Source organism: Lagenorhynchus albirostris, chromosome 1, assembly GCF_949774975.1.
Source record: "Lagenorhynchus albirostris chromosome 1, mLagAlb1.1, whole genome shotgun sequence".
NCBI lineage: Eukaryota > Metazoa > Chordata > Mammalia > Artiodactyla > Delphinidae > Lagenorhynchus > Lagenorhynchus albirostris.
This window is the reverse complement of record NC_083095.1, coordinates 83751395-83775156: the sequence shown is the minus strand read 5'-3', so window position 1 is coordinate 83775156 and position 23762 is coordinate 83751395. Positions and strand designations below refer to the sequence as shown.

At 41.8% G+C, this 23762-nt stretch overlaps 1 protein-coding gene across 2 annotated transcripts in view; it reads right to left on the bottom strand.

Moving 5' to 3' along the window:
• EIF2AK4 (eukaryotic translation initiation factor 2 alpha kinase 4) overlaps positions 1-23762 on the bottom strand; it is a 113481-nt gene that overhangs the window by 52075 nt on the left and 37644 nt on the right. For both annotated transcript variants that reach the window (XM_060147043.1, XM_060147045.1), the window contains exons 8-13: positions 21474-21631; positions 20054-20589; positions 13865-13971; positions 13098-13255; positions 1779-2212; positions 888-957 (exon numbers count right to left, since the gene is read on the bottom strand). In XM_060147043.1, the coding sequence (XP_060003026.1) occupies positions 888-957; positions 1779-2212; positions 13098-13255; positions 13865-13971; positions 20054-20589; positions 21474-21631 (1463 nt within the window). The remainder of the gene's footprint in view (positions 1-887; positions 958-1778; positions 2213-13097; positions 13256-13864; positions 13972-20053; positions 20590-21473; positions 21632-23762) is intronic.

The window sequence follows — 23762 nt, the reverse complement described above, 5'->3', positions numbered from 1 at the left end:
TGAATGCACCCTGCTTGTAATTATATTTTTATGCCTGGTAGTAAAGTCACTGCATCCAATCCCCAGCTGCAGAAGGTTTCTCTAGCAATAACTGACAGCCCTGGAAATTACAAAGCTTCACACCGACTCCAAGCCATCAGCACTGAGGGGCTCTGCTGGCCTGGATGCAGGAATATACAGAATTGAGTGGGATCCAAGGCTTAGAGCAGCGTTTCTCAAATCTTTCAGACCATGTTGTATTTTATATTACACCTAATACATATACTCATAAGAGACAAGTTCTACGAAGAGAGTTTACCTTTACTAGTATGACACATTTCGGTATTCTTTACTCTTCTCTACAGCATTAAAAATAAAATGAAAAAAATAAATTAAAAAAATAAAAAAAAATAAAATGAAGCTGGTTGTAACCCTTGAAACTGATTTCATAACCCATTACAGGATCATAACCCACAGTGTTAAAACACTGTTCCAGAGGATGGTTTATGAGAGTAAGTCATCAAGATTAATTGATGTGAGAGAGACCTACATAACTCCACAATTAGGCTGTTTAGTTACTCAATTAATTTGCATTCAACCCTCATCCCCAACCACATAATGTTTCCTAAAATCCTCTAGGAAGTGGTTTTCACTAAAAGCAAAATAAAACAAAAAAAACCCAGTATGTCAATTTATTCTTCTCTTTTTATTATGTGGATAAATTAAGACCTATAAGTAACCCTATGAGTAGATTATTTTAAAAAATCATGTTTTAAAATCGACAGTTTCTATATCTGCATATCAGATTAAGGCTTTACTATTTTACCTGAGGTTTATAACATCAAACATTTGCTTATGTACCCATCCCATGAAGAATAAAAAGGTGTAACTTCTATTTATATATTTACCTGATTCTGACTTTTACTGTTCTCATCTTCATTGTCAAAGATGATATCACTGTCAGAATCTGAAGCAGGTCTTAAAAAGAGAAATAGAGAAAGACTAAAGAAACCAAATTCCCTGTTACAATTCAATAGCTCAGAGTTATGATAAACTGTATCCAAATGGATACAATGAAATAAAACATGAATGTAAATGACCAGGGTGGATTCTGAGATGCGTTAAACTTTATTAACATCTTTTAAATTAATTAATTAATTTATTTATAGCTGTGTTGGGTCTTCGTTTCTGTGCAAGGGCTTTCTCTAGTTGTGGCAAGCGGGGGCCACTCTGCATCGCGGTGCGCGGGCCTCTCACTATTGTGGCCTCTCTTGTTGCGGAGCACAGGCTCCAGACGCGCAGGCTCAGTAATTGTGGCTCACAGGCCCAGCCGCTCCGTGGCATGTGGGATCTTCCTGGACCAGGGCTCGAACCCGTGTCCCCTGCCTTGGCAGGCAGATTCTCAACCACTGCGCCACCAGGGAAGCCCTGAGATGCGTTAAACTTTATTTTAAGATCATAATTACTGGTTTGGTAACCCTTTTTAGAACTGCAGTAGGTCCTATGTCAAGCCTCCAAATTAGTTCCTTTATGCTCCACAGAGTCGGAAGCCCTTATCTAAAAAGAATGCTCTTTTAAAAATCCTATTAAATGTATTAAGAGGAGGGACTGGAAGAAGTTTCTATTTTTCCTTCCTCCAGGGCTTGGATTTTGGAGATCTCTTGAAGATATTAGAGGGGAAAAACCCTTGGACTGAATTTGGTTACTCTCTAAAACTGAGTTGCATATACATGTATTTCATCATGGTCCACAGGACTGGATTTCTAACCAAGTCCCTCCCCTTCCCCGGGAACTCTTACAGGAAGGACTGTGAGAAGACGCCGTCGTGCTCCTCGTCGTCATCCTCGTCGCTGCTGGAGTCCGGGCCGGCGGCGGGGAAGCGGGCGCTGCCCGAGCGCTCAGCCGATGTGCTCCACTCCACCGAGCTGCTGAGGATGGGCGGCGGCGCGGCCGCCTCCACGCTGCCCGGGCCGTCCGTGTCGCTGTCGCTGATGGGCAGTCGGGGCAAGGCTCGCCCGTCCAGGGCCTGGGGCCCCGCGTCTGGGGGCGGCGTCGCGGGGCCCGCCGGCCGCTCGTGCCTCTCGATCCAGGCGTTGTAGTAGCGCACGATGTTCTCATGGTGCAGGCGCGACAGCAGTGTCACCTCGCCCTTGATCCTGCGGAAGTGCCTGCTGGCCGGGTTGATGGGGATGCGCTTCACCGCGTAGCAGCAGCCGTCCAGCTTGTTCTGCACCTGCCGCACGAAGGAGAAAGGAGAGGGGGCCGGCAGGTCAGCCACTCCAAACCCTGTACCGACTGGCATTCCTACCGTGTCAGCCCATCCCCTCCCAAGGAGAACCCCGAGTTCTGAGTCTGAACCCACAGCTACAGTCGAGGACCACGTGTCTGAAGTTCTTAAACTGAAGAAAGTCGTGACTGCCAAAAACAGAAAACATTTCACCTCAAGCTAAATGTATAGCGCCTGCTAAGAGACTCTGGGGAAAACATAATCTCCATTTTAATCATTCATTTTATTGACAATTATATCCCTGCTTTCCCAATATCACATCTGCTATATAAATTTCCAAGTAAACCTTGTTGCTTTTTTAACCTTCTTTTTCAAAAAATATTTTCCAAACTCAGTGTAAATTTTTAAAAGGTGATTTTAGTTTCTCTCCACTTGTTTTTTTAAACTTAAAGTCACCAAACACAAACTAAGCAACAGTTTTAACAGACCTGCATGCAAATTCTAATTCTCAACTTATAAAGAACTTGGGCAAATGACTTAATTTCCCTGAAACTCGATTTTTTAATCTATAAAATGGCATTTATGCCACTTCCCTTACCTCGAAGGCGACTGTGAGGATTAAATGAAATGATGTGAGTAAAGCACCTGTATCAAGGTGTCACAGAGAAAGGTGTTCAGTAAATAAAGTAATTGGCATTAACACAATTACTGCCCATCGATTTTATTACTAAGATTGAAGATTTACAACTGATGTTATGTAAGGAAACTAGAACAATACAATTGAGAATAAAAGAAAAACACAAGAAAAATACAAGAAAATGTTTCAAAGGCCAAATCTCCGTATTTTACACAGAGGCATCCTTATCCCGGGCAGTTTTGCTATGCAATTGGGTCGACTGAAGTCTTTTTTATAAAATTTTGTTTTCTGAACCTTCCAGTTCCAACCATGCAGGGCACCTGAAGTGATGGAAACTAACAACTTGCCCATCGCAGAGGGAGAAACTAGTTGGTGACAAAAGAGAGCATCATTCTCTTATTTGGCTCATAGGCTTCTATGCCGAAAACTACTTTTAGGAATGAGAAAGGAATACCATAAAAGTGAGCTTCAGATTATCTTTTTGGGGGTACAGAAATAGTGGTACAAAGTACATTTTTGAGTAAAACGGGTGTCAGTCTGAATGCTGGCTGAAATGTCTTAGTGATGTATGTGACCTCAGGCAAATGACATAACTTCTCTCAGCATCGGTTCCCTCATCTGCAAAATGGGATAATACCTATTTCATGAGAATGTCATGAGATTAAACGACAAGGTTCACGAGCCACCTGGCACACAGCCGCAAAAAGGAAATGTGCTCCAAAAAAATGACAGCCGTGTGTTCTTTTACCGCCACGTTAATAGAGTGGAGGACTGTGGGGAAGTTCTGGCGCTGTCTTTCAACCTCATATCTCAGTACATATCACATATGCTACTGTAACCAAGCAGGACCCTATGGGGCCTTCCCAGGACAAATCGCCCACCATGTCCTCTGCCTGTGTCTTGTTTGTAGAAAAGCTTTATTCTCCCAGGCCTCCCGAGTCACAAAAGGCTGCTCAATAATGACTGAAAGAATGTGAACATGTAGTGACAAAAAAATAGCAGTTGGGCCAGGAGAATTGGTAACAATTTAAAAAGTGAATCAGCCATGTAACAGTCACAGAATCTTTAGTTCTTTCCTGAAGGACATAGATAACATGTCTGATGCATGTCCCTGAGTTGTTTTACAAATACTAAAACTAAAACCTCCACCAGATAGAAGAATCTAACTGCATGAGGAGCATGAGCATGGAGCCCCCAGACTGGCTGGAACCGGTCTGGTTCCAGTTAACATCTTAACTGATGATGTTAAGCCCCGTGACACCACCCTCTTACCTCACTGTCACCCAATCAAAGAATGGTACACGAGCTGATCATGCCCCCTGCAACTCTCTCCCTCACCTTGCCTTTAAAAATGCTTCCCTGGAATCCACTGGGGAGTTTGGGTCTCTTGGTTATTAGCTGCCCATACTCCTTGCTTGGTGCCTGCAATAAATGCTGCAAAATCCTCTATCAAATCCTAGTGTCAGTAAGTTGGCTTTACTGTGAGTGGGTGAGCTGACCCAATTTTGGTTTGGTAACACTATGTGTCACTGACTGGGGTGTGGGGCTTGCTACACTAGAACTCCTAGGAGTTCATTTATTAAAATGCAAAGGTGCATTAACAGTAATGGGTCCAATTGCTAATGAAATTCCAGATCTCTGAGGAGATGGCCCTACCTTAACCTGAAAATAGAGATGAGGTGTGAGGACTGTTGGGTTCTCACAGGGAGAAACCACAGGAAAAACATGGGGGATTAAGTTACTAAGATGTTTTTGTTATATGAGCTTACTAATCAGTTTTAAGTACTTGAAAGGAAATGAAGTTTGATCATGTTTGGAATTCAAGAATCTAAAATTAAAGTTAAAGGAGTTGATCAAAATTATAGAGGGATAATATAAACTTCAATCATCCACTCCTCTTAAAGATAACTATGATTACCTGATCAGGATACCTGTCTGCCCAAAGTAGACCTCTTTAATCACCTAAACGTAATAGCTATACTTTCAAGAAGAAAGTTGAAAATTTCCCATGATATTACGACTTTCTTTTGGAAAACCTGCTTAAGTTTGTCTTTCTGTAGAAAAACTAATGTAATTCTTTTTTCAATGTAAAAGGCCTTCCACAGTGATACAGGTAATGCTTCCTAATAATACTCTCAGAATCCAAAACAGACTCATGCCCTATTGATGGTGCGCTACTTTCTTTTTTTGTTTTTGTTTTGTTTTGTTTTTGCGGTACGTGGGCCTCTAACTGTTGTGGCCTCTCCTGTTGCGGAGCACAGGCTCTGGACGCACAGGCTCAGCGGCCATGGCTCATGGGCCCAGCCGCTCCATGGCATGTGGGATCCTCCCGGACCAGAGCACGAACCCATGTCCCCTGCATTGGCAGGTGGACTCTCAACCCCTGCGCCACCAGGGAAGCCCATGCGCTACTTTCTTATGGGTAAGATGACATATCTCATATGGATTTGATAACAGTAATCTGGGACTCTTAAATTCAAACAAAATACTTAAATTACACAAAAAGAGTTGAAAACTCTCTCTTAAGGGGCAGATGATAATAAAAGTTGCCCAAATAGCCTGGAATAAGTAAGGGAAGACCTAACAGCAGCACACCTTAATAATGCATCACGGAGCAGCTTCAGGATGGCGTGGAATCACCTTCCTCCACACAAATACATCAGAAATACATCTACATGTGGAACAACTCCTACAGAACACCTACTAAACGCTGGCAGAAGAACTCAGACCTCCCAAAAGGCAAGAAACTCTCCATGTACCTGGGCAGGACAAAAGAAAAAACAGAGACAAAAGAATAGAGACGGGACCTGCACCAGTGGGAGGGAGCTGTGAAGGAGGAAAGGTTTCCACACACTAGGAAGCCCCTTCGCGGGCAGAGACTGCGGGTGGCGGAGGGGGGAGCTTCGGTGCCACGGAGGAGAGCACAGCAACAGGGGTGCGGAGGGCAAAGCGGAAAGATTGCCACACAGAGGATCGGAACCGACCAGCACTTACCAGCCAGAGAGGCTTGTCTGCTCACCCGCCGGGGCGGGCGGGGCTGGGAGCTAAGGCTCGGGTTTCGGTGGGATCCCCGGGAGAGGACTGGGGTTGGCTGCGTGAACACAGCCTGCAGGGGGTTAGTGCACCACGGCTAGGCGGGAGGGAGTCCGGGGAAAAGTCTGGAGCTGCCAAAGAGGCAAGAGACTTTTTCTTGCCTCTTTGTTTCCTGGTGCGCGAGGAGAGGGGATTAAGAGCACTGCTTAAAGGAGCTCCAGAGACGGGCATGAGCCGTGGCTAACAGCGCGGACCCCAGAGACGGGCATGAGACGCTAAGGCTGCTGCTGCAGCCACGAAGAACCCTGCGTGTGAGCACCGGTCACTATCCACACCTCCTCTCCCGGGAGCCTGTGCAGCCCAGCATGGCCAGGGTCCCGTGATCCAGGGACAACTTCCCCAGGAGAACACACGGCACACCTCAGGCTGCTGCAATGTCATACTGGCCTCTCGCCCCGCACTCTGTAACCCTCCCTCCCCTCCGGCCTAAGTGAGCCAGAGCCCCGAATCAGCTGCTTCTTTAACCCTGTCCTGTCTGAGCAGAAGAACAGACGCCCTCAGGCAACCTACACGCAGAGGCGGGTCCAAATCCAAAGCTGAACCCCGGGAGATGTGTGAACAAAGAAGAGAAAGGGAAATCTCTTCCAGCAGCCTCCGGAGCAGCGGATTAAATCTCCACAATCAAACTGATTAACCCTGCATCTCTGGAATACCTGAATAGACAATGAATCATTCCAAATCGAGGAGATGGATTTTGGGAGCAACGATATAAATATATATTTTTTCCCTTTTTCTCTTTTTGTGAGTGTGTATGTGTATGCTTCTGTGTGTGATTTTGTCTGTATAGCTTTGCTTTTACCATTTGTCCTAGGGTTCGGTCTGTCTGTTTTTTGTTTTATTTTTTAGTATAGCTTTTAGTGCTTGTTATCATTTGGTTTGGTTGCTTTGTGCTTTGGTTGCTTTGGTTGCTCTCTTCTTTCCTCTTTTTCTTCTTTTATTACTTAAAAAACATTTTTAAAAATAATTTTTATTTTAATAACTTTTATATTTTATTTTATTTTATCTTCTTTCTTTCTTTTTTTTCTTCCTTTTATTCTGAGCTGTGTGGATGACAGGCTCTTGGTGCTCCAGCCAGGCATCAGGGCTGTGCCTCTGAGGTGGGAGAGCCAACTTCAGGACATTGGTCCACAAGAGACCACTGAGCTCCAAACAGTGAAAATCTCCCAGAGATCTCCATCTCAACGCCAAGACCCACCTCCACTCAACGACCAGCAAGCTACAGTGCTGGACACCCTATGCCAAACAACTAGCAAGACAGGAACACAACCCCACCCATTAGCAGACGGGCTGCCCAAAATCATAGTAAGGCCACAGGCACCCCAAAACACACCACCAGACGTGGACCTGCCCACCAGAAAGACAAGATCCAGCCTCATCCACCAGAACACAGGCACTAGTACCCACCACCAGGAAGCCTACACAACCCACTGAACCAACCTTAGCCACTGGGGACAGACACAAAAAAACAACAGGAACTACGAACATTCAGCCTGCAAAAAGGAGACCCCAAACACAGTAAGATAAGCAAAATGAAAAGACAGAAAAACACACAGCAGATGAAGGAGGAAGGTAAAAACCCACGAGACCTAACAAATGAAGAGGAAATAGGCAGTCTATGTGAAAAAGAATTCAGAATAATAATAGTAAAGATCTTCCAAAATCTTGGAAATAGAATGGAGAAAATACAAGAAACGTTTAACAAGGACCTAGAAGAACTAAAGAGCAAACAAACAGTGATGAACAACACAGTAAATGAAATCAAATATTCTCTAGAAGTGATCAATAGCAGAATAACTGAGGCAGAAGAACAGATAAGTGACCTGGAAGATAAAATAGTGGAAATAACTACTGCAGAGCAGAATAAAGAAAAAAGAATGAAAAGAATTGAGGACAGTCTCAGAGACCTCTGGGACAACATTAAACACACCAACATTCGCATTATAGGGGTCCCAGAAGAAGAAGACAAAAAGAAAGGGACTGAGAAAATATTTGAAGAGATTATAGTTTAAAACTTCACTAACATAGGAAAGGAAATAGTTAAGTCCAGGAAATACAGAGAGTCCCATACAGGATAAATCCAAGGAGAAACACACCAAGGCACATATTAATCAAACTATCAAAAATTAAACACAAAGAAAAAATATTAAAAGCAGCAAGGGAAAAACAACAAATAACATACAAGGGAATCCACATAAGGTTAACAGCTGATCTTTCAGCAGAAACTCTGCAAGCCAGAAGGGAATGGCAGGACATATTTAAAGTGATGAAGGGGAAAAACCTACAACCAAGATTACCCAGCAAGGATCTCATTCAGATTTGACAGAGAAATTAAAACCTTTACAGACAAGCAAAAGCTAAGAGAATTCAGCACCACCAAACCAGCTTTACAACAAATGCTAAAGGAACTTCTCTAGGTAGGAAACACAAGAGAAGGAAAAGACCTACAATAACAAACCCAAAACAATTAAGAAAATGGTAATAGGAAGATACATATTGATATTTACCTTAAATGTAAATGGATTAAATGCTCCAACCAAAAGAGAAAGACTGGCTGAATGGATATAAAAACAAGACCCATATATATGCAGTCTACAAGAGACCCACTTCAGACCTAGGGACACATACAGACTGACGGTGAGGCGATGGAAAAAGATATTCCATGCAAATGGAAATCAAAAGAAAGCTGGAGTAGCAATTCTCATATCAGACAAAACAGACTTTAAAACAAAGACTATTAAAAGAGACAAAGAAGGACACTACATAATGATCAAGGGATCGATCCAAGAAGAAGATATAACAATTGTAAATATTTATGCACCCAACATACGAGCACCTCAATACATAAGGCAAATACTAACAGCCATAAAAGGGGAAATCGACAGTAACACAATCATAGTAGGGGACTTTAACACACAACTTTCACCAATGGACAGATCATCCAAAACGAAAATAAATAAGGAAACACAAGCTTTAAATGATACATTAAACAAGGTGGAGTTAATTGATATTTAGAGGACATTCCATCCAAAAACAACAGAATACACTCTCTTCTCAAGCGCTCATGGAACATTCTCCAGGATAGATCGTATCTTGGGTCACAAGTCAAGCCTTGGTAAATTTAAGAAAATTGAAATCCTATCAAGTATCTTTTCTGACCACAACGCTATAAGACTAGATATCAATTACAGGAAAAAATCTGTAACAAATAGAAACACATGGAGGCTAAATAATACACTACTTAATAACCAAGAGATCACTGAAGAAATCAAAAAATACCTAGAAACAAATGACAATGAAAACACGACGACCCAAAACCTATGGGATGCAGCAAAAGCAGTTCTAAGAGGGAAGTTTACAGCAATACAATCCTACCTTAAGAAACAAGAAACACCTCAAATAAACAACCTAACCTTACACCTAAAGCAATTAGAGAAAAAAGAAGAAAAAAACCCCAAAGTTAGCAGAGGGAAAGAAATCATAAAGATCAGATCAGAAATAAATGAAAAAGAAATGAAGGAAACAATAGCAAAGATCAATAAAACTAAAAGCTGGTTCTTTGAGAAGATAAACAAAATTGATAAGCCATTAGCCAGACTCATCAAGAAAAAAAGGGAGAAGACTCAAATCAATAGAATTAGAAATGAAAAAGGAGAAGTAACAACTGACACTGCAGAAATACAAAGGATCATGAGAGATTACTACAAGCAGCTATATGCCAATAAAATGGACAACCTGGAAGAAATGGACAAATTCTTAGAAATGCACAACCTTCCGAGACTGAACCAGGAAGAAATAGAAAATATGAACAGACCAATCACAAGCACTGAAATTGAAACTGTGATTCAAAATCTTCCAACAAACAAAAGCCTAGGACCAGATGCCTTCAAAGGCGAATTCTATCAAACATTTAGAGAAGAGCTAACACCTATCCTTCTCAAACTCTTCCAAAATACAGCAGAGGGAGGAACACTCCCAAACTCATTCTACGAGGCCACCATCACCCTGATACCAAAACCAGACAAAGATGTCACAAAGAAAGAAAACTACAGAACAATATCACTGATGAACATAGATGCAAAAATCTTCAACAAAATACTAGCAAACAGAATCCAACAGCACATTAAAAAGATCATACACCATGGTCAAGTCGGGTTTATCCCAGGAATGTAAGGATTCTTCAGTATACGCAAATCAATCAATGGGATACACTGTATTAAGAAATGGAAGGAGAAAAACCATATGATCATCTCAATAGATGCAGAGAAAGCTTTCGACAAAATTCAGCACCCATTTATGATAAAAACCCTCTAGAAAGTAGGCATAGAGGGAACTTATCTCAATATAATAAAGGCCATGTATGACAAACCCACAGCCAACATCATTCTCAATGGTGAAAAACTGAAACCATTTCCACTAGGATCAGGAAAAAGACAAGGTTGCCCACTGTCACTACTATTATTCAACATAGTTTTGGAAGTTTTAGCCACGGCGATCAGAGAAGAAAAAGAAATAAAAGGAATCCAAATCAGAAAAGAAGAAGTAAAGCTGTCACTGTTTGCAGATGACATGATACTATACATAGAGAATCCTAAAGATGCTACCAGAAATCTACTAGAGCTAATCAATGAATTTGGTAAAGTTGCAGTATACAAACTTAATGCACAGAAACCTCTTGCATTCCTATACACTAATCATGAAAATCTGAAATAGAAATTAAGAAAACATTCCCATTTACCATTGCAACAAAAAGAATAAAATATCTAGGAATAAACCTACTTAAGGAGACAAAAGACCTGTATGCAGAAAATTATAAGAAACTGATGAAAGAAATTAAAGATGATACAAATAGATGGAGAGATATGCCATGTTCTTGGATTGGAAGAATCAACATTGTGAAAATGACTATACTACCCAAAGCAATCTACAGATTCAATGCAATCCCTATCAAACTACCAATGGCATTTTTCACAAAACTAGAACAAAAATTTCACAATTTGTATGGAAACATAAAGGACTCCAAATAGCCAAAGCAATCTTGAGAAAGAAAAACAGAGTTGGAGGAATCAGGCTCCCGGACTTCAGACTATACTACAAAGCTACAGTAATCAAGACAGTATGGTACTGGCACAAAAACAGAAATGTAGATCAATGGAACAGGATAGAAAGCCCAGAGATAAACCCACGCACATATGGTCACCTTATCTTTGATAAAGGAGGCAAGAATATACAGTGGAGAAAAGACAGCCTCTTCAATAAGTGGTGCTGGGAAAACTGGACAGCTACATGTAAAAGAATGAAATTAGAATACTCCCTAACATCATACACAAAAATAAACTCAAAATGGATTAAAAACGTAAACGTAAGGCCAGACAATATCAAGCTCTTAGAGGAAAACGTAGGCAGAACACTCTATGACATAAATCACAGCAAGATCCTTTTTGACCCATCTCCTAGAGAAATGGAAATAAAAACAAAAATTAACAAATGGGACCTCATGAAACTTAATAGCTTTTGCACAACAAAGGAAACCATAAATAAGACAAAAAGACAACCCTCAGAATGGGAGAAAATATTTTTAAATGAAGCAACTGACAAAGGATTAATCTCCAAAATTTACAAGCAGCTCATGCAGCTCAATATCAAAAAAACAAACAACCCAATCCAAAAATGGGCAGAAGACCTAAATAGACATTTCTCCAAAGAAGATATACAGACTGCCAACAAACACATGAAAGAATGCTCAACATCATTAATCATGAGAGAAATGCAAATCAAAACTACAATGAGATATCATCTCACACCAGTCAGAATGGCTATCATGAAAAAATCTACACACAGTAAATGCTGGAGAGGGTGTGGGGAAAAGGGAAGAACCCTCTTGCACTGTTGGTGGGAATGTAAACTGATACAGCCACTATGGAGAACAGTATGGAGGTTCCTTAAAAACTAAAATTAGAACTACCATACGACCCAGCAATCCCACTACTGGGCATATACCCTGAGAAAACTATAATTCATAAAGAGTCATGTACCACAATGTTCATTGCAGCTCTATTTACAACAGCCAGGGCATGGAAGCAACCTAAGCGTCCATCAACAGATGAATGGATAAAAAAGATATGGCACATTTATACAATGGAATATTACTCAGCCATAAAAAGAAACGAAATTGAGTTATTTGTAGGGAGGTGGATGGGCCTATAGTCTGTCATACAGAGTGAAGTAAGTCAGAAAGAGAAAAACAAATACTGTATGCTAACACATATATATGGAATCTAAAAAACCAAAAAAAATGGTCATGAAGAACCTAGGGGCAAGACGGGAATAAAGACGCAGACCTACTAGAGAATGGACTTGAGGATACGGGGATGGGGAAGGGTAAGATGGGACAAAGTGAGAGAGTGGCATGGACATATATACACTACCAAATGTAAAATAGATAGCTAGTGGGAAGCAGCCGCATAGCACAGGGAGATCAGCTCGGTGCTTTGTGACCACCTAGAGGGGTGGGATAGAGAGGGTGGGAGGGAGGGAGATGCAAGAGGGAAGAGATATGGGGATATATGTATATGTATAACTGATACACTCTGTTATAAAGCAGAAACTAACACACCATTGTAAAGCAGTTATACTCCAATAAAGATGTTAAATTTTTTTTTAAAAAAATCCTTACAAAGAAACAAACAACAACAAAATAACACATCACTAGTTTTCCAGCTCAGTAATAGCTCGATAAAAAAAGCCATCAAGACCATCTGGGGCCATTTCTCAGTTTGAATTCCATCTCTTTTCTAACCCTGTAACCCTCTTAGCTACAGCAATTGTAAAAGCAAATGGGAGAAAAAGAGACCAATTTTCTTTCTAAACCAAAGCACACAAAAAGGTTCTTAATGCAGAGGTCTTAATTCAACCTGAAGTGCAGTTATAATCATGTGGTTTTCACGTTAACGCACTACATCAAGCAAGGGAAGAGGAATGATATGTTCTTAATGTGTCTAGTGTAACTTTAAATAAAGCCTTTAACTGCATGAAGGGGAAGATTATTGTTTCAAATGGTCATATTCACCTCCCTCCCTACTCCCAAAACAGAAGTCCTTAAGTATGCAGAAATGGAACAGGGAAAGAGCTTTAAAAGGGACTGGCGACAGCTATGTATCGCACCTTGATGACAGCTCCAAAAGCTCCTTTGCCAAGAAGCTGTAATTCTTCAAACTCAATGAAGTAGCGGGAAAATTGTCTCTGTGTCTCACTGAAGAACGCAGCACTGGGTAGCTGGTTGCTGGGAATAACAGTCTCCACGTAATCTTGTCCTCCAGAATCTGAGATAAAACAAAAGGTAAGAGGCAACTGAGGCTTTAAAAATAGAGGAAGAGCGGCAACATCCAACGACCATGCAAGCACGGGAGGAAAGGGCCCCAACCAGGGAGTTTTAAAAAGTACCTCTTACCTGGCAGACTCTTTAATACTTTCCTCACCCTGTCCTCCTTAAAGTAGGTAGAAATATACAGTTAGCCCACATTTACAGGTAGGGGTAACTGAGAGTAAAGAAATGACTGAACGACAGAGCCAGAAGCCAAACCCAGGTCTCTTGATCATCCCGGTCTCTGTTGAGGCTCCTGCATCTGCTACTTGAGTAACAGCAGGGAAATCTAGTTCCAAGGCAGTAATAAGGGTGACATGATGAGAAGGGTGACCCCACACTAAGAGGCTCCACCACCAGACACTCCATCAGAAGAGGCGGGAAAAACCAGGATGGCAAAACACTTCCACGTATACAGGACACACTGAATGAATGGATTTATGTATAGCTCAGCATAAAACAGATAAAATAAATGATCCATGCAGTCCTTTCCAGTCTTAAGTTTACGTATACCTTCAAAATAATTTATGTTAAATAGGCTATCAGAAAAGAACGGTAACAGACTCACCTTCGGGACTTTGTTCCAGTAAAGGTATTTTTGGCTGAGGATTTATAAAGCTGTGTTTTAACAACTGCTGAGGACTCCATCTTTCCTTGTCATCTAAGCAGACACACCTCAGTGAGAGGAAAAAAGAATCTCAGTGATGCACAAAATAAATGCTAAACTAATTAATCCAAGGCTTTTAACTATGGGTTTATTTTTAAAAGATACACATTAGAGAATTCATGTTACTATGGGCCAAAATGTGCTCATAAGTGAATTTAATAAACCTTCTTGCAGGATTTACATGCTGAGCACCAGGCTGCATATAAGTGGGGGAATTAATAAAAAAAAGTACAGTCTCTAGAGGCAAGAAGACTGATGCTCACAGAACAATATTTTTAAAAGTCTAGGATAAGACAGCACAAGTAGGTCATGAATTTTCACTCCCACTAACAGCTTAATGAATTGCCATGCTAAGCTAAGCGTTTCTGGGGAACAGTCATAAATAAAAGTTCCCAAAGGAAAAGCAAATTAGATAGCTGATGCAGGGCTGGGGCCCATTATGATAAACTTTAGATGAAGCCTGCTCATCACAGTTTGAAGTATGTTGGGAACAATTAAGAACAACCTTTTAAAAGCCCCACATTTTATCACCTAGTTTCTTTTAATTATCATTCCTTGAGCCTACTAACTTTCTGTTTAATGTTCTAACAAACAATTTGTTTAATGAATGAAAACAAGCCATACCTTTAACCCAGTGTTTTTCAAAGTGGGGTCCCCGACAAGCAGCATCAGTATCACCTGGGAATTTGTTAGAAATACAAATTCTCCACCCCAGTCCTAGTAAATCAGCAACTCTGGGGGTTTTTGCAGTAATCTGTGCTTTAACAAGCTCTCCAGGTGGTTTCAATACACAAGAAAGTCTGAGAATCACTGTTCTAACTAATCTAATAAGCTAGTTGGCTTTCCTAACAATGACCCAGTAGCACCTGACCGTAATTATAAAAAGGTATTTAAAACAATCAACCATCACTGTGAATTATGGACTTAAATCTACACCTATACATTGGTGACAGCAAGTATCATAAAGGGTAACATTTAATTTTTTCATGTCACAACGCTAAAAAGTAAAGCACTCCTAACTTCATACTTTGAGAGCGCAAGAAAAGACTGCAATAAAAGCATTTGTATAAGATACTGTATTTTCCCCTAAATTTAAAATTAATTTTTATTTATTTATTTTAACATCTTTATTGGAGTATAATTGCTTTACAATGGTGTGTTAGTTTCTGCTTTATAACAAAGTGAGGGAGGAGCTTCAAGATGGAGGAAGAGTAAGACGCGGAGATCACCTTCCTCCCCGTAGATACATCAGAAATACATCTACACGTGGAACAACTCCTACAGAACACCTACTGAACGCTGGCAGAAGACCTCAGACCTCCCAAAAGGCAAGAAACTCCCCACGTACCTGGGTAGGGCAAAAGAAAAAAGTAAAAACAGAGACAAAAGAATAGGGACGGGACCTGCACCAGTGGGAGGGAGCTGTGAAGGAGGAAAGGTTTCCACACACTAGAAGCCCCTTCGCGGGCGGAGACTGCGGGTGGCGGGGGGGAAGCTTCGGAGCCACGGAGGAGAGCGCAGCAACAGGGGTGCGGAGGGCAAAGCGGAGAGATTCCCACACAGAGGATCGGTGCCAACCAGCACTCACCAGCCCGAGAGGCTTGTCTGCTCACCCGCCGGGGCGGGCGGGGCTGGGAGCTAAGGCTCGGGCTTCGGTCGGATCACTGCGAGAGGACTGGGGTTGGCGGCGTGAACACAGCCTGAATGGGGCTAGTGCGCCACGGCTAGACGGGAGGGAGTCCGGGAAAAAGTCTGGATCTGCCGAAGAGGCAAGAGACTTTTTCTTGCCTCTTTGTTTCCTGGTGCGCGAGGAGAGGGGAGTAAGAGCACTGCTTAAAGGAGCTCCAGAGACGGGTGCAAGCCACGGCTAACAGCGCGGACCCCAGAGACGGGCATGAGACGCTAAGGCTGCTGCTGCCGCCACCAAGAAGCCTGTGTGCGAGCACAGGTCACTATCCACACACCTCTTCCGGGGAGCCTGTGCAGCCCGCCACAGCCAGGGTCCCGGGATCCAGGGACAACTCCCCCGGGAGAACGCACGCTGGCCTCTGCCGAAGGCTCGCCCCGCACTCCGTGCCCCTCCCTCCCCTCTGGCCTGAGTGAGCCAGAGCCCCCGAAGCAGCTGCTCCTTTAACCCCGTCCTGTCTGAGCGAAGAACAGACGCCCTCAGGCGACCTACATGCCAATCCAAACCTGAACACCAGGAGCTGTGCGAACAAAGAAGAGAAAGGGAAATCTCTCCCAGCAGCCTTGGGAGCAGCGGATTAAATCTCCATAGTCAATCTGATATACATGCATCTGTGGAATACCTGAATAGACAACGAATCATCCCAAATTGAGGAGGTGGACTTTGGGAGCAAAGATATATTATTTTTTCCCCTTTTTCTCTTTTTGTGAGTGTGTATGTGTATGCTTCTGTGTGTGATTTTGTCTGTATAGCTTTGCTTTCACCATTTGTCCTAGGGGTCTGTCCATCTGTTTTTTCTTTACCTTTTAAATTTTTTTTCTTATTTTAATAACTTTATTTTATTTTACTCTATTTTATTTTATCCTCTTTCTTTCTTTCTTTCTTTCTATTTTTTCTCTCTTTTATTCTGAGCTGTGTGGATGAAAGGCTCTTGGCGCTCCAGCCAGAAGTCAGGGCTCTGCCTCTGAGGTGGGAGAGCCAACTTCAGGACACTGGTCCACAAGAGACCTCCCAGCTCCACGTAATATCAAATGGCGAAAATCTCCTAGAGATCTCCACCTCAACACCAAGACCCAGCTTCACTCAACGACCAGCAAGCTACAGTGCTGGACACCATGCCAAACAACTAGCAAGACAGGAATACAGCCCCATCCATTAGCAGAGAGGCTGCCTAAAATCATAATAAAGCCACAGACACCCCAAAACACACCAACAGACGTGGACCTGCCCACCAGAAAGACAAGATCCAGCCTCATCCACCAGAACACAGGCACTAGTCCCCTTCACCAGGAAGCCTACACAACCCACTGAACCAACCTTAGCCACTGGGGACAGACACCAAAAACAATGGGAACTATGAACCTGCAGCCTGCGAAAAGGAGACCCCAAACACAGTAAGTTGAGCAAAATGAGAAGACAGAAAAACACACAGCAGATGAAGGAGCAAGATAAAAACCCACCAGACCTAACAAATGAAGAGGAAATAGGCAGTCTACCTGAAAAAGAATTCAGAGTAATGATAGTAAAGATGATCCAAAATCTTGGAAATAGAATGGACAATATACAAGAAACGTTTTACAAGGGCCTAGAAGAACTAAAGAGCAAACAAAGTGAATCAGTTATACATATACATATATCCCCATATCTCCTCCCTCTTGCACCTCCCTCCCACCCTCCCTATCCCACCCCTCTAGGTGGTCACAAAGCACAAAGCTGATCTCCCTGTGCTATGCAGCTGCTTCCCACTAGCTATCTATTTTACATCTGGTAGTGTATATATGTTCATGCCACTCTCTCACTTCGCCCCAGCTTACCCTTCCACCTCCCCATGTCCTCAAGTCCATTCTCTACATCTGTGTCTTTATTCCTGTCCTGCCCCTAGGTTCTTCATAACCATTTTTTTAAATTAATTTTTAATTACATCAGTAACACATGAATACTTTCTCCTTCCAAATATTAAAACACTACTGGTAAGGATAAAGTCTTGGACAAACGTCCAAGCAAAAGATAAAGTTTTAATTTGTGGATACTGATTTTTTAAAAATGACATCATCCTGTACATATTATTCTTCAACTTGCTTTTTTCATTTGACCACAGACAAGGCTCTGCACCCAATTCTACTGAGGGGAGGGGCTGTTTCTCCACACCAACAGGCAATTCCCCAACACCAGTTGGGTGTCGTATGTTCAACTCAATTGTGACGCTATCTACCTGGAGAGAGCATCAGATCACACAGGTTAAGGGCTCAGTCTTATGAGACTGCCCTCCCCATCCCCACTTGGGACACCAATAGCAAGCCCAGGCTGTGACCAGATTCCAACGACCTTCTCCCTGGGTTCAATTAATTTGCTAGAGCAGCTCATAGAACTCAGAAACATTTTACTCACTAGGTTACCAGCTTAATGTAAAGGGCTGTAACTCAGAAACAGCCAGACGGAAGAGATGCATAGGGGTATGTGGGAAGAGCCTTGGAGCTTCCTTGCCCTCTCCGGGCCGCCACCTACCCAACACCTCTGTGTGTTCACCAGCCCGGAAGCTCTCTGAACTCTGTCCTGTTTGGCTTTTAATGGAGGCTTCACTACAAAGGCATGATTGATTAACTCACTGGCCACTGGTGATCATTCAACCTTCAGCCCCTCCCCTCTCCACAGAGGATGGGGGTGGGACTGACAGTTCCAAACCCCTTAATCACGTGGTTGGTTCTCCTGGCAACCAGCCCCATCCTTAGGTACTTTCCAAATCCACCTCATTAATATAACAAGAGACAACTCTACTGTTATCCCCATTTTTCAGAGGAGGAAACTCAGGGTAGGGAGTTTAAGTCACTTGCCAGAAGGGATAAAGGTGGGATATGAACCCAGCTGTCTGGCTCTGAGTCTGGGCTCTTTTCCATCACAGAGACTGATGTGAAACAAAACCTTTCTCCAAAGGATGTTCACCAATAAGTAAAAATATAACTACAAATGAAATGCTGCTATACTTGTCTGGGAATGATTTTTTTTTCCTTTGTTAACTGGGGCTGGACAGCAAAGGTAGTAAAACAATACTGTACAGCTGCTTCTAAACCAAGCACAGTCTATCAAACCACTCTATGAAGAAAGAAATATACTAATCAATCTAAAGGCAACCATATTATTAACAGAATAAGAAATAGTGCTGATCTCAAGTTCAAAACTGACAGAGTGGGCTTCCCTGGTGGCGCAGCGGTTAAGAATCCGCCTGCCAATGCAGGGGACACAGGTTCGATCCCTGGTCCGGGACGATCCCACATGCCGCGGAGCGACTAAGCCCATGTGCCACAACTACTGAGCCTGCGCTCTAGAGCCCGTGCGCCACAACTACTGAGCCCACGTGCCACAACTACTGAAGCCCGTGTACCTAGAGCCCGTGCTCTGCAACAAGAGAAGCCACCACCGTGAGAAGTCTGCGCACCGCAATGAAGAGTAGCCCCCGCTCGCCGCAACCAGAGAAAAGCCCGTGCGCAGCAACGAAGACCCAACGCAGCCAAAAATAAATAAATAAAATAAAATAATAAAATAAATAAATTAAAAAAAAAACTGATAGCACAGAGCTTTTCTCTAAGAGGAAAACTAGGAAAGTTTTACCTACTGAGTCCTTCCTTTTACTGTTAAATGTGAAAAGATAGGTTCTACTTAAAGTTTGCAGTGTTGTATGTGAAAATACATAATGCTATTGCTTACCTCTACTAAGTTATTCTTGACCAATGAGGAAGGGCAGAAAGCTAAAGGTGACATTTTGAAGAACGAAATCAGGGAATTCCCTGGCAGTCCATTGGTTAGGACTCCACACTTCTACTGCTGAGGGCCCGGGTTCAATCCCTGGTTGGAGAACTAAGATCCCACAAGCCAGGAGTCCCCAACGCCTGGTACCTGTCTGTGGCCTGTTAGGAACTCGGCCACACAGCAGGAGGTGAACAGAGGGCGAGTGAGCGAAGCTTCAACTTCATTTACAGCCGCTCCCTACTGCTCACATTAATGCCCCTTAAGCTGTTTTCTAAATGGGAGGTCTTGTCTTTGATCCCTTAGGAACCAGCAGCAAAGGTGGACAGAGAGGTATTCCATTTGGAATACCTGGGGCATTTCTCCTCCTAGCAATCCCTATTGACTTCCTAGGGTATAACAGGCAGTCCCCAAAAAGTAGTTTGAAAACCTATTATTAAGAGCCCAAGTGAATTTAGAAGAATGTAGGAGTTATGGGAATGATAAATATAAGTGAGAAAACAGAACATATGTGGGTGGGAGAGGACTGGGAGAACAAAGAATTAACTCTAATACTGTTCACTTTTCAGCTTATACACATGACTTAGATGTTTAGCACATTCAAGCACAACCAAAAGTATAGGAGTAAAGTGCAATTAGAGAGAAATCTCAATGATACTCACTTCTTTAGAAAATCTTGAAAGTCAGCTGGTAAGTCACTAGGGATGGTCACAGGGTACTCTTCACACTCCTGTCCTTGGCTGAGGGAGAGCAGCAGAAGGCCAAGACGCCAAACATCCCCTTTCTTCCCCGTTTTATAAGGTAGGGCACTGTCACTAAAACGAACCCGCGTTTGCTCAAACACGTCCTCCTTGCAAATGTCTGCTAGGCGCTTAGAAATGCTGTAGTCTGTAATCTTGATGGTGCCCTCTGCATCCACTAAGACATTCGATGCACTCAGAACCTTGTGCACCACGGAATTGCTGTGCAAATAATCAAGGCCTGACAAGAGCTGAGTCGCGTACCTGCGAAGCTGATGCCCGGGGATAGGGCCCGAGTGGCTTAGGTGGGCCGAGAGGGAGACCCCATTAGTGTGCTCCGCTAAAATGTCCACCACAATGGAATCGTCTTGCTCTTTGAGATTCATTGCAAAGTAGCGAACTATGTTTGGATGGCTCAATTTTACCAGTGAGTTGAATTCCGCTTCTGCCCCTTGAATCTGGTATGGAAAAAACCAGTAAGGTGATAACTGGGTTGGTAGGCATTAACTAGTGTTTCCCTTTAGAAGTGAAATATTTAATAGAAAATGCACTTTCAAAGGAGAGGAGAAGGAATATGCCCTGAACTGAGTCCTCTCCTAAACCACAGGGTCAACCTACAAGTTCATAAAGACGGACAAGGTTCAAAAGCAACTTCTTTTGCGACGTGGCCACCAGAAAAAAGAAACATTAATTTAAAAATAAGTTTTCCTGATTATAAAGATTCACTGTCAAAATTTTAGTAAGTACTAATACAAAAGAAAAACCCCACAATTTATCTTTATGGTCACTATCCAAAGACAGCTGTTAAGATTGCAGTGTCTTTACTTCCAGGGTTTTTTTTTTTGTCATAAATACACATACATTTCCAAACACAATGCTTTACCTACTGTTTTATAACCTTTATTATGTAACACTGCAACATGCAATATTAAATGTTCTCCTTAAGCTCAGTATTATAAAGAACTATAAAATTCTCCAGTCCCCAAAAATTCAGTTGTGAAGCAGTATTTCAAAAAACTGAGAAAATGCAAATGATTGCAAATAGCACAGTTATGAAGTACTCTTTAATCCCAGTTGGAGAGACAGCTATTAATGGAATAATAAGGGCTGAGAAAGGAGGTTGAGAAGCAGCTGCAAAAGTTTTGACCGTGTTGTGAAGTTCTGAAAGAGGCAGCAGGGGCTGAGAAAACTTATGGTCTTCCACCACCCTCTCTGGTTAAACAGATCTCATAGCATTTTGGGTCATCTTTGGTGGCCAATGAAATGCACAGCTATTTTGTTTTGTCACCGCCTTAAGCTCGAGATTAGTCCTTTTGCTCAGTGAGCCATCTTGGATGCCTACCTGCTTTTTGCACTTATCAATCTTCTCTTTTTCTTGACTGGTAAGGAATGGACCCATTTTTTTCTGCCATTGAAGAACCCACTCATACAACAAGACAAAGCCGCCAGTGGCTGTTTCCAAAGCATTGTAAACTAATTTTCCAAGCTGCTCATCACTGCCTGCACATTGAAAGAAAATATAATTAAATTTCACTGGTACATTTTCTGTGGGCATTTAAAAAAAAAAGGGGAATAGACAATCATTCATTCAACAATGGATACCATGTACTAACTATGAAAAATGTGATTTCATGTAATACATGCTCTTTTGTAACCAATTTTTGGTATTTAACAATATACTCTGAACTCTAAAATATTAAATTTTACAAAGGGACAAGATTCGACAGTGAGATCTTAGTATTGGACTAATGCTTTCTTCTACTAGCTGTTATTGACGATGTTACTTTCATAACCAGTCCACCTCTGATGACCGCGGCTGCTGGTGTGGTACAGTAACCCTCACACAGCTGCTAAATACTAACTAATGTAATAGAAGGTGTTTGGAACTAGGAACGCTCCATCAATGCAGATGAGTGTACACAGTGAGAACAGGTTTTAGTAACTTGGAAATTTGAATACATCAATGATTTTCTAAACACAAAATGTGAATATGCTCAGTAAATACAAACTGGCCAATGGCTTCAAGGGAAGGAACCAGTCGTGACAGTTTAAATTTGAAGCGTGTGAGAGAGACACATTCATTTAGTGATAGGCATATGGTTTCAACCTATACCCGAGAGAGCTCAATTTTTGTAACACCAAAACTTTTCTTACAAAAATCTAAATTTTTATTAAAGACTATAATAGAAAATCACCAAAAAATTGGAAGTGGAGAAAAATATTACCCACAATATCACCATTTCGTTTTATTTCTCTTCTAGCTCCCTCTACCCGTTTTTTTTCCCTAATTTACCAAATCGTAGCATATATAACAGGGTTTCTCACCCTGGGCACTATTGACATTTGGGACCAGATAATCCTTTGTTGAAGAGGGCTGACTTGTATACTGTAAGATATTCAGCAGTATCCCTGGCCTCTATCCACAAGATGTCAGTAGCACCCCTTACCCTAGTCTTAATCATCAAAAATATCTCTAGATGTCACCTAATGTCCCCTAGGGAAGAAAATCGCCCCAATTGAGAACCACTGATGTTCTTTTCTTTTTCTCGTATTCTTTTTCTCTTACTATATAAATAATATTGATAGTTCTCCATGATGCTACATTATCTTCATAATGAAAAGTGAAGTAACCTGTATACATAAGACAAAGTGGTCTTGGCAAAAATACTTTGGAGAAATGTGGCTGAACTAACTCACCTAGAGAAGCAGTTTTACTTCATAGAAATGCTGACCATTTAAGAGATTTTATTTAAAATGATCTGTTATGCTAGTCATAATTCCTGACATTCTCAGCTAAGGGGAAAAAAAAAAACCTAATGTTTGAAAATGTGTCAATCAAAGGAAGCAACCTGTGGAATGTTGGATCTATGCAGCACACACTGGAGACACATGATAGTAAACGTTTACGGGACGGAATGTGATGTGATTTACATAAAGCCTAATTAAATTCGTGAACTATATGGCACAATGTCTTGCAATGTTTATCTCCCCAACTGGGACTAAGTGGGTATTTCATAATTGCTGGTTGGGTTTTTATTTTGTATTATAGTTCTATTATTGCCACCCGCCTTTTGTCACTTTTGTGTGATGGGGATAATAAAAGGGACAAAAGAACACACTGCAGTGAGGCTGAAGGAAAATGTTACCAAAAGAGCTCAGACTGACACTCTACTATGTGCTACCAATGATCATTTATACAAAAGCCTCTATAATGCTGTAATATATAAGGAATAATATCTAGGGAAGTTCTTGATTCCCTCTAGTTCCAACAGCTTTAAAGCAAATGTTAATTTATTGATCTTTTACAAAAACATTTCTTAGAAAATTAGGACATATTTTAAAAACTAGACCCGTCATGAGAAAACAAAATAAATAATTTACTTGGTGGTTTTATAAAAAAAAAAGTTCAGGCTGCAAAAGTGTCTCCTCATGAGGGTATTAAGTAAGGTGAATCTGTCTAATGAGTACCAGTGAGACTAGGAGACAAAGGTAAGGTAATAAGCAGTTGGATTAATTTGCCTTCCTGATTTCCCCACATTATTAAAAGTTGTGAGTTTTATGTTGCCAATTCATGAGTTGGAAATGCCTCAGAGTCAAGGACAGTCTCAGGACCAAAGCCAAGCATCTCTAT